Source organism: Mastigoproctus giganteus, chromosome 8 (genome assembly GCF_048544385.1).
Source record: "Mastigoproctus giganteus isolate SK-2022 chromosome 8, ASM4854438v1, whole genome shotgun sequence".
Taxonomy (NCBI): domain Eukaryota; kingdom Metazoa; phylum Arthropoda; class Arachnida; order Uropygi; family Thelyphonidae; genus Mastigoproctus; species Mastigoproctus giganteus.
The window spans coordinates 215,662,312-215,674,672 of NC_143582.1; the positions used below are offsets into that span (position 1 = coordinate 215,662,312).

General features: G+C 33.8%; 1 protein-coding gene across 1 annotated transcript in view; it reads right to left on the reverse strand.

Annotated features, from left to right (window-relative positions):
• Nucleotides 1–12,361, reverse strand: part of pths (probable ATP-dependent RNA helicase DDX47) — a 47,111-nt gene that overhangs the window by 30,964 nt on the left and 3,786 nt on the right. The window contains exons 2-4 of the mRNA XM_090380466.1: nt 10,388–10,481; nt 4,113–4,301; nt 2,071–2,142 (exon numbers count right to left, since the gene is read on the reverse strand). Coding sequence (XP_090236592.1) covers nt 2,071–2,142; nt 4,113–4,301; nt 10,388–10,481 — 355 coding nt within the window. The remainder of the gene's footprint in view (nt 1–2,070; nt 2,143–4,112; nt 4,302–10,387; nt 10,482–12,361) is intronic.

Below are 12,361 nucleotides of genomic sequence, written 5' to 3' on the forward strand. Positions count from 1 at the left end.
TATTAGCAGGAGACAAACAAGTAACATGTCTGCTTCCAATGGTTCATGGAACACAATGAGGCGGGCAAACGCTTGTTTATTGCCCATCCGACATGGGATAAGCTTAGAGCACAATTCAAAACTTTTTCAACTATCACATAAAAAAAATCATGTTAACTGGAAATTTGCATCATGTAAAGTGAAAAGTGGTATAATTTTTACAAATAGCGGTAACTGAAAAATGTGTTAATCAAACTTACGTTATGTGAGGCCTGGCTGTATACATGCAGTTCTCGCTTTACGAGTTCTTGGGTTTACGAGTTTTTTTCTCCCAAGTATCAAGTATCAACAAAATCGAAAATATGAACATTAAATTGCAAAAAATTAATGTTAAACATTCATAAATACCGCATTCCAAACCACATGCGTAGCTATACAATACAGTGTACCCAGCTTTAAGATATTAATCCGTTCCAGAAACACCATCGTATCGTTAAAATACAGCATCGTAACGTGAAGCCAATAACACATTGTTTTTTGGTAATTCGTTTCAAGATCTCGGAACTTGCAATTTTCGCTGTATAACTAAGCTATTTATTTATCTCTCTAAAATGTCACTTTTAAGGTCACGAGCATGACCTTAAAGCCATATAAAAGGTCGTGAGCATGGTTTGTAAATTGTATTAGTTACCAATTCAAATCATTAAAATGCACTACACTTTCATCGTTATCATATGTTCTGTTATAAGAATCAATTTTAAATGCCTTTGTGATATTTTTCTAAAGCACATTCATGACCATAAAACAAAAACAATTTGCACTTTGCGGTTTATTGGGCTTTTCTGCTACTGTAAGCAATTATAAACGGGTAGTAAACTCGATCTTCTTGCATTTGTGAAAATACGATAGCTGGAATTGTGTACTTTTTTACATTATTATGGTGAAATGTGAAATCTTCAATCGTATAAAAAAACAAATAAATTTTCAGAATCTTCTCTTCATTCCTTTTTTTTCTAAGCTTCATAAACTTGTTACTCCACACGAATCGTGTTAGTTGCAATTTGTGTGTGCCGTTAAAAAATGCTTATGCATGGAATCGTGAAATTTATAATTAAAAGAGATTATCTTGGAAAACAAATGCCTCTTAAAACATTTCTGAAGACTACTCCTTGTGCAACAAACCAACGAGTGCCGAGCCAATAATGAGTGATCAACGAGTGTGCATTTAGTCGATAATGATGAAGAATAAACATTCTTTAACAATTGTAAGTCGTAAATAATTTTTCTATTATTATAATTTGCTTTTACAAGTTTAAATTTTACTACGTTTTCATTTCTTTGGATAAATCAATCATTGTTTAAACAAACTAATTAGCTAACTAATTTCATTGTTTAGAACATAACCCCTATTTTTAACATTGTCTATGGGAAATAAATTCCCGCTTTACGAGCGTGCGTTAGGAATGAATTAACTCGTAAAGTCTAGAACTACCTGTATATGCATGTTTCTCTCTGTGTGTGTGTGTGTGTGTGTGTGTGTGTGTGTATATATATATATATATATATATATATATATGAACACTGGGTTTAATTGGACCAGTTCCAGAGGGTCCATTTCATGGACCCTCTGGAACTGGTCCAATTATTCAAGCTGTTCAGCTTTTTATACTGTGCTTTGTATAAAAAGCTGTTCAGCTTTTTATACTCTGAACTATTCAGCACAGTCCATTAAGGATGAAGTGGTCGTAATTCTGTGATTACTGAGTGTATATTAAAAAAAATTATTTTCTTGTGCTATAAATTTTTTTAAACAGGATAAATTACTTATTATATATTATATAATATTATTATCCTACCTTTTTTCCTGGATAATGGTAGGATAATACCTCTGATATTATCCTACCATTTTTTATTCTCTTTTGTAGCACTTCATATCAGCATTGTCATCAATGGTGCACATAAAGCAGGCTGGGCACATCTAAGCTACAGTATTATTTCCTTCTAATTAATATATATGTTTTTATTTTATTTAAAAAGAAAAGATATTGTATATATAATAATACAAAAAAAATTAAAAACAAAGGAACTCACCTATGAGTATATGAGGCTTTTTTGCAAGGGTTAATGCTTGAGTTATCATGTCTATCCCTCCAATCAGTACAGCTGAAGACAGAAGCAAGAAAAAAATAATAATAAGCTAGTTTAAATTCATACAAATACGAATGGATGACTTAAGCTTAACAGCATTTTTGATCTTTTTTTTTTTAAATATTCCAGAAAATCTGAAGATTGGAATAAAAGTAATAACTCCTATTTTATTTTTTCTGCTGAGGAATAAATCCAATTACAATTTTTAAATAGGGAAGATGCTTATATATAATGCTGAAGGAATTCTAAAAATTCTCATTGATTTCACTCTGATAGTTTTATTTTGATTTTTTAAAAATTAAGTGTTTTGGCTGATGCTATACTAAAACTTAAACAAGAAACCTATAAATAAATAAGCAACTATATACATACCTACTTTTGCTCAACTCTGTTATGTTTGTGTGTTTGCTAGACAAATCACCACCAAACCTAGGATGCTGACTCCTAAGATCCACAGAAACAATGTGAACAGGTCAAATTTCCCACCAGATTTCAACCAAAGAAGTCATGTTAGCCATGGTGCTACTGTTAAAGTTGTCATCGTGCTGGAATACTGTTCCAACATTTTGTCTGAATATGCAACCGAATACCTTCCTGTTGAATTCTATATACACAGTGTTTGGATACTCCTCCACGAATATTGTGTACCACCAAAAGCCTTCTCCCTGCAGATCTGCCTAGGTAACAATAGCAGCATTTTTGAAAAATTATGGGTTAAATATTGAAAATTACACACTTTCAACATGTGATAATGATTGCATGCTACATCAGCAATGTTTCTGTGCACACAACTCCAACTCATCTTAACTTCCCATAATCCACTATGACAGATTTCATAAAGTGGGTAATATCTTCATGAAAAAAAGGTCTAGATGCCCTCACTTGATGAAACATAAAAAGGGTAGTTTGTGTCTCACACATCATTTGCAAAAAACATCATCAGGCATCTAAGAGGTCACAGGAACATGTACCAGTATGTAACCCATCCACTGGAAGTTGAATAATAATGGTTTCAATGGTAGAGTACCAATGCACAACAGTGTTTCAAATGGTATTGCTATTAACATCCATAAACTCTGGCAGAAGGTATTAAATGTGTTTATAGACATTATATGACCAAATACTTTTGGTCATATGTCTATAAACACTGACCTGGGTGGGCAATAATATGAAGAATTAGCATTAAAATGGCAGAATGATGAAAGGAAGCAAAGCTTTAGTTGCATCACACTAATGGGAAAATAAATTTAAAAAATGAATGGAATAAGTAAAATAAAATGTCATCCTAGTTTTATCTAAAAACAATGGAATCACAAAATTCATTTATGCACCATGCCATGCTTTATTTATTATTAAACCTTATAATACCATAATGAGATCTACTGTCATGCCAGAATATCACACAATTTGGAAATAAGGGATTATTCGATTATGTAATTTTGTAATTAAAAATCTAGACCTTTTGAATAATAAAGCTCTGTAGATAAAAAACTCAAGGGTAAGATGATGGAAAATCTTATATTCAAGAATAGTTTTCATAACATATAACAGATTTGGTCTGGGCCACAAAATTAATCAATTAAGCTTAAAGTCAGCTATATAACCAATAAAAGAAATATAAAACACCCAGTAGTAGTTATTTGCAGAGTAGCAAAAAACCAAGTATGCTTGTATGCATGAAAATACTCTGATATTAGCTACTGCTTGATTCAACAAACATCTACAGTTGCATATCAAACTTCTTATATGTGCAGGACCCTAGTAAGAATCCCTCTGTCAAAACAAAAGAAAGCTAAACTAACATACTACTGCTGTTGTAGGATAGACAACAAGTTAAAGCTACCTTTTGTCCTGTTGTAGCTGTATAATTCATACATATTTTCAACACTACAAAGTACTAATTTGTTACCAACTTTTTCAATATGCACTATATATTTTGAAAAACAACTTGAATCATAATAAATGAACATAAACTGCAAACTTACCACATTTCACACCTATTGTTGAACCCAATGCTTCAAATTGTTCTGAAATCTGAAAGGCCAATTCACGTGTAGGAGTTAATATAAGAGCAAAAAGCCTCTGTGGATTCTCTAATAATGCTTGCAGAATGGGCAGTGCAAAAGCAGCTGTCTTTCCAGAGCCAGTTTCTGCCAGGCCAATAATATCCCTTCCTGTCAAAAAATAAGTATTAAAAAAAAATAAATAAAAACTTCACTATAAATTCAATCACACTGTCTTTAAAATATGTTTGTTTTAAGTAGTTTAATTATCAAGATTTAATTATCAAGTAGTTTAATTATCAAGATGTCCCAATGTACAACATCTCATACAATGTTAACTAAAGCCCACACAAGAGGCAATAAAGTTCTGGGACTATTGCAATAAAAAGAACACAAAGTGGAGTTCAAAAATGGCTTTATTTTTATTCAAAGTAATCACTACCATATTGAATGCACTAATTACACTATTCTAAAAAGTTTCCAAGAAGAGTCATAAAAGGTGTACAAAGAGATGGTGTCAGTTTGGTTACTTTTTCTTTATGTCCTCAACATTCTGAAATCTCTTCCTTTGAGGGTAATTTTCACCTTGGCAAAGAGGAAGAAGTCTGCTGGTGCTAGATCGGGAGAGTAGGGTAGATGGTCGATCTGCACAATGCCATGTTTCATCAGAAATGTCTTCACAACCAGTGCAGAATGAGCAGGGGCACTGTCCTGCAACAAGAACCAGCTGCCTTTCTCTTGAAATTACAGCCTCACCTGGGATATGCACTTCAATTGTCTTTGAAGCACCTGTACATAGAATTCAGCATTAACTCTCCCCTTCAAGTATAAATTCCACGTGAATCCACCATTTGTCAAATGATCAGCATAGTCTTGACCCTGGAGTAAACAAAACTTTTTAGCCCTTGGTGATGATTTTGAAGTCCATTGCATGCCCTGATGCTTCGTCTCTGGGTTATAATGAAACATCCAACACTCATCTCCAGTGACAACACAGTTGAAGAAATTAGGATTGTCTTGACAAGTCTGAAAGTCCTCATATGATGACATTACTGTCATCACATGACTGTCATCATAAAGGAAAGTCCAAATTTAATGGACTTTCCTTTTCCCTAAATCTTCATGCAGAATTTGAATAATTGTCTCCTTATTCATATCCAACTCATCAGCCATCATTTTGAGGGTCCAACAACAATCTCTTGCCACAATTGCCCAAACTTTTGCAACTCTGGCCTCATTTCAAGAGGTTGACAGATGCCTACTTCTTAGGTCATCGTAAACATCCTCACGTCTGTCTTTGAATCGCTTATACCATTCAAACACATTGGTACAACTTAACAGTTCATCACCAGAAACAGTTTTTAACATGTCATATCTTTCCAGTTTAGGGTAAAATTTTATATTCGTTTGTTGCTCCACCGCAAAATTGCAACACTGAATATTAACACTACTAATGAAATTGGTTGTTACTTGCAACCTGTCAGCCTACTGAACAATCTCTGTACCACATCTGTTGGAGGAAGTTTGAACTACCACATGCCACTTCTGTTTATTTTCAAACTCATTGAACATAACCACAACAGCACCAGTCTGGGAACTTCATTGCCACATCTTGTATACTATCATTTACTTGTGCCTACTGCAGATAAAAATATCAGATGCAGCAAATCCCAATGTCTCTGATGAAAGGAATATGTAATTTTCTAAAAGGTGAGATGACTATGTTTTATTTCAAAAGATTGTATTTTATTTTATCAGTAATTACACTTTAACTGGTTTGAGTAAAAGTACCATATCTATCAAGGGTTAATTAATTACATAAGTGATAATTAAATCAGTGCCTAAAAAGTGACTGATATTCTGTGCATGGTGTTACCGTTTGTTGAAAACCTGTAAAACTATGAATGCACATGTATAGTGCATGCAGTAAATAAACATGGTGTCCAACAGAGGAGAATGTGTTTGTGATGGAATATTATCTTAGAACAGAGCTGTTAACTATGTTTCCAACACTCTTTTATCCAAAGTTATTCACATTTTCATGGGTTCTCAATTCAAATTATCATCCTCCATTATGCCTGCAGAAGTGTACGCAGCTGGAACTAACACCTATTTATAACACTTTTAGCTTCAACCTTCAGTGTGCCACCATACAATTAACAGCAGTTTACTAACTGCTGTTAATTGTATAATTACAATGAACACGCTGAAGTTCCACCATACATTGTGGAACTCAGTAAATAATTTAAAATTTAATAGTCTTGTGAGAGTCAAACAAAGAGCCTGCAAAAACATAACCTGGGCATACGGGTTTCCCTTTGTTACAGGATGGAAATTAGTACTCTTATCTTAGCACAAATCACAATATATACAACAAACCCTCCTACTCAACAAGATGACTACAGACATTCTCTGTTCTATTTTTACCTCTTTCATTAATTTTTACCTGTATATTAATGACTCATCTCTAACAGTGTCTCTCCACTCTCTGTCTCACTAAATGTTCTGTTTCTGCTCATTTTGGGAAGGATGTAGATTTGCTTGAGCGTGTACAGAGAAAGGCAACAAGATTGGTGAGGGGAATGAAGGGATCCACTTACCAAGAGAGGCTTAAGTTCTGCAAATTGCAGTGGCCGGAGACTAGGCACCTGCACAGTGATCTGATTGAGGTGTATAAGGCCTTGAATGGGTTGAGCATGCTGAATTCTGAGGGGATCCTTCCACTTGTTCAGATTACGAACCTAAGGGGGCATAAATTCAAATTAAGAAAAGACAGATGTAAAATAGATGTGCGGAAATTTGCCTTTAGCCAGCGGGTGGTTAATTGCTGGAACAAACTTCAATCTGTCGTTGTGGAAGTTGATAGGTTGAATACATTTAAAGAGGAGCTGGACAGGCATTTGGAGGGAATGGTGTGATTTTTTTTTTTTTTGGCTGATGCTGCATAAGCTCATACACTTGTTTTCTTGCATCACATGCAAGAAAGCTCTACTACTGCTGCTGCATGCCTTTTCTGTACATATTTTCATGGGCACTGTTCTTCTGAATTGGCTTCTATAATTCCCACTCTCTCTCTCTTTTTCAAAACAGTCTGAACATGCGCCGCAACTAGTCAGCATTTTTTTACTGTCCAACTTCAAACTCACAGAACCAACATTTCTTCTTCCTCATTTATTCATTCAACTTCCGTTTTCTGGAACGACCTTCCTTCATATGAATTTCCTGAAGCTTAAAATCTACAGAAGTTCAAGTCTAATGTCAACAAATATCTTCTTTCATCTTCTCAACCTTCAATCCACGCATGGTACTAATTACTATAGGTTCTAATACTTCTCATGCTTGGAGTTTTAATAATAAAAAAAAAACCTGTATCAATTTATAAACTAATTTTTAATGGAATTAATTTTGCTATTTAATCACTTATTACCATTTTGGTTAAAAAAAAAAAAAAAACATGTTGTTTATTAGTATTCATTATTCACATAAATTTAATCTGCTAACAACCACATAAAAAATTCCAAAAGCAGCACATTGAAAATTTTATACACCACTTAACTTTTTTTTGATAAAAGGCAAAAAAACAATCAAAAATGATGCCCTTTATATTTTATTATTTATTCTGAGGGACAGAATAATAATAAAGCCTACAAGGTCAAATAATATCTTTACTAATAGCAGTCCTGTTATCAAAAAAAAAAAAAATTATTTTCTACTGACTTCACTTCCAATGCTCAGTGCCACAAAGTGAGCAAAAACAAAGTTGAAACTAAAGATTAAATGGGAAGCATTCAAGGAATTAACCTTGGATGCTACTAGGCTTTTCATATCAACTAAGAAATACTGTTCAAGGTTTAGGCCTAAATGGATGTCAGATGATCTAATGAGACTCATGGCAGAGAAGAAAAATGCATGGAACACACAAATTATCAGGAGACACAGATGTCTATAGTGGATATAAGACAGTCTGTAATCAAGTCACAAAGGATGCTAGGCAAGCAAAGGCAGATTACAAGAAATCTTTGGCAAACAAAGCAAAGAAAAACAGTATAGACTTCTTTACTTATGCAAACACCAGAAGGAAGGAGATAAATCAGATTGGTCCACTTGACATTGACGGTTCAATTGTTCATGAACCTGCTGAGGTAGCTGACAAACTGAATGAGTATTTTGCATATACATTCACACATGAGGAAGTCTGTAGGGAAGTGTAGGCCAGAAGCTTATCAAACTCTGGCAGGGAGCTAAATAATTTTGTAATAACTGAGAGCAAAGTGGAGGAGAAATTGTTGAAATTGAACATTAGAAAGGCACCTGGGGTGGATAAGATCTATCCAGTTATATTAAATGAAGTAAGCAAACCCTCAGCTATAATTATGAAAGCTTTCTTGGACTCAGGGAAGGTCCCCATGGACTGTAGATGTGCAAATGAGTCCCCAATTCATAAAGGGGGATCCAAGGGTGACATAGGTAATTACAGACCTGTTAGTCTAACTTCTGTTCCACAGAAAATAATAGAGTCACTGGTTAAGGAAGCGATGCAAGATCATCTAGACAAGGCTGCAGTAATAATTCACACATAGCATGGGTTTGTTAAGGGAAAGTCTTCTCTGACAAAAATTTGATTGAATGCTATGATGTGGTTACAAAGGAACTGGATGCAAAAAATAATTTTGATATCACACGCTTGGATTTTAGGAAAGCTTTTGATACTGTGGCACATGGAAGGCTACTGTACGAATTGGAGCAGTATGGCATTAAAGGCAAGTTGCTATAATGGATAAAAGGATGGTTGAGTGGGAGAAGACAGAGTGGTTATCAATAGACACTGCTCTTTGTGACTAATGTTATTAGTGGAGTCCCCCAGAGTTCAGCATTGGGCCCATTGTTGTTTTCTGTATTTATCAATGATATTGATGAAGGTATATCCAAGTTAATGTCTAAGTTTGCAGACGATACAAAGGTCGGTAGGGTTGTTAATGACGGTACGCTGCTGCAACAGGATCCAGAAAAGTTGAGCAGATGGGCTGAGAGGTGGCAACTGAAGTTTAACATTGACAAATATAAAAGTACTGCATATGGGAAGCAGTAACCCTAGAGTAACGTATCAACTGTGTGGTACTATACCGATAATGGTAGAGAGTGAAAAGGAACTGGAGGTAATTGTGCAGGCAGATATGAAGTTTTCTGAGCAGTGCAGACGTTCTGCAAGAGTAGCTCATGGTGTCTTGTCAATGACATACAGGAATTTTGCTAGCAGGGATAATAAGGAGGTGATTGTCCCCTTGTATAAGGCAATGGTCAGGCCACATCTTGAGTACTGCATACAGGTCTAGAGGCCTCATTTTAGAAAAGATGTAGAGTTGCTGGAACGAGTACAGAAAAGGGCAACGACATTGGCGAGTGGAACAAAGGGTTGGTGTTACCAAGAAAGGCTTAGTTCTGCAAATTGCGGCTTCTGGAGATTAGGTTCCTGCGAGGTGATCTAAGTAAACTGTATAAGGCCTTGAATGGTTTGAGCAATCTCAATGTTAATGGGATTCTTCCTCCTCTTCCAATTACTCACCTGAGAGGACATAGATTCAAATTGAGCAAAGACGATTATAGAATAGATGTGCAGAAATTTGCCTTTAGCCAGCGGGTGACTGATAGTTGGAACAACCTCCCATCTGTTGTAGTGGAGGTCAGCAACTTAAATAAGTTCAAAGCAGAACTCGACAAACATTTGAACTGAATGAATTGATAAAATGGAAAGGCCTTTTTTTTTTTTTGACTGATGCTATATAAGCTTGCTTTCTTGCATGATATGCCTGTACTAATGCTAAGATCTAGAAAAATCTGCAGATGCGTAGGCACACTGTACATGTACAAAAACCAAAATGCAAAGAATTTTTTAGCACTACTCTTCTCCAATTAAAAAATAATGTTACTAATTAAAGAAAACAGCACACTGGTGGAATCCTAAAATTCACAATGACAAATTCTAACAGATATTTTAATTTTTAAGTTTTTCTGGTTTTGGTGTGTAAACTGCACAAAAGTGTATCTAATAGAGTATATGGTAAATAACTATTCTCCAGCAGTGAAGCTAAGCTGCTATTTAAAAAAGTTTTTACATAGAATATAGCCATCAGTATGCACTGTAACTTACTGTAAGCCATAAATATATATTTCTTTCATTTGTCAATTTTTAACTGTTACTGTTCATGAAATCACAAAATGTAAATACATTTTTCATGTGAATATTATATTATACTGACCTTGCAATGCAACTGGTAGGGCTTCTTGTTGAATTTTTGTTGGTGTCTTCCATTTCAACTGTTCACAGGCCTCACATAACACATCAACTACTCCCTAGAGATTAGGTTTTATTTAGTTTTATTTATTTTTTAATAATCTGATAGGAATAAAGGACAAAAATACATATTTATACAATTGGTTATTTTATTTATTTTAATTTAATCATTTGAAAGAAATCCTATTTGTTACAAATCATTATTAAATATGCAAGGTAAATTTTATTAGAGCAATTAAATTTGAAACAGTTAACCTTCTTATGTTCTATTTTGCCTACATCAATTTACAAAAGAAATTAATATAATTCTAATATTTAACTATTTAATAATCAAAAATTAAAAATATCCCTAATATATATTTTAAAATTTATTGACTAGATCAAAGATCCATTCAGCTTTGAATAGGTTCAGATCAAAACCTAAACGTTTCTTAGAATTGAATTACAATTTTTTTTCTTTCTGTTTTTTTATTTTTATTATATTTACAAATATGTAAATACAAAATAAAAAAATGACAATTCTTTTAAAACACATCAAGTGGGTAAAAATGCTTGTTATTCAATGCTACAGGAGTTATAATCTAACTTTCAGATATTCATATATACAGTACACAGAATGGCTGATAGCCATTCAGATACAGTTTTAACAATACAGATTTAATATAGTGATATTTATTATAATTATTTTTATTTTTCAATCAACAATTCATCAAATTGTTGATGAATAAAAATAAAAATAATTCAATAAATGATAAAAAGAATAGTACATTTTTAATTCTGTAAATTATAAACAAAGATTTCACTTAATTATATCAAATACAGTGAAATATGTTCACATACATACACTAGGCATATATAGTAGTTTTGTGAAAAGGTGTACTCTACACATGTAAAATTTGAACTCAAAATTCAAGGTCATACACGTACATTCATCTAAATTATGTTTTATGGTGCAAATGCCATACTTGTCTCTGTATTAGTATTAACACAGTAAATAAAGCAAGGAAGCAGACTTATAGAGCATCAGCAGAAAAAAAACAAAACACTTCCCATATCACCTGTCCATTCCTTCCATTCTCGTAATTATGGCTGAAGGTTACCTCTTTTGCTGCCTCTATTAGTATAAACGGATATATTCCATCTGTGCCAGGTTCCTTATACACTACACTAGCTTCAACAATTTCTCTTCCACTTGCCTCTCAGTAATCAAAAAATTATTTAGCACCCTGTTAGAATTTGATATACTTCTGCCATTCCCATTCCTAAAAAATTCCTCAAGTGTGAAATGTAAATGAAAAATATTTATTCAGTTTTCAGCAACCAGAACAGGATTATCAATTGTTACGCTATCCACATCTACCGGATCGATACGATTCATCCCTTTCCTTCTAGTGTGAACATAAGTAAAGAAGTCTTTGCTACTTTTCTTTACATTCTTTGGCAGAGCCTTCTCATAATCTGCCTGACATCTTTTGTGACTTGATTACAGCCTAGTTTATATCTACCATAAGCTTCTGTATCAGCTGATAAATTATATGAATCAAGTGCATTTTCTTTTCTGCCAGAGGTCTCATCAGTTCATGACATCCATTTAGGTCTAAGCCTGGAATGGTATTTCTTAGTTGATATGAAAAGCCTGATAGCTTGTATGATTAATTCCCTGAATGCTTCCATTTGTAATTTGCAACTGGTAACATCATCAGTTGGTCCCACTGAACATAATTTAAAACTGTCAGAGACCACCGTAGTCACCTTTACTACAGCAAAATCCTTTCCTTTTACCTCTGAGAGTTATACATAAGTAGATCTTGTAAATGAATTCCTTTTTGTCTTTTGGTGGATGGAATTCAAACACTGCCTGTAATAATGAACATTTTAGCTAAAGAATGTGTCAATGAGAGCAGTTGAGTAAAAGGGAATAGGGATAGAGAGGGACTCA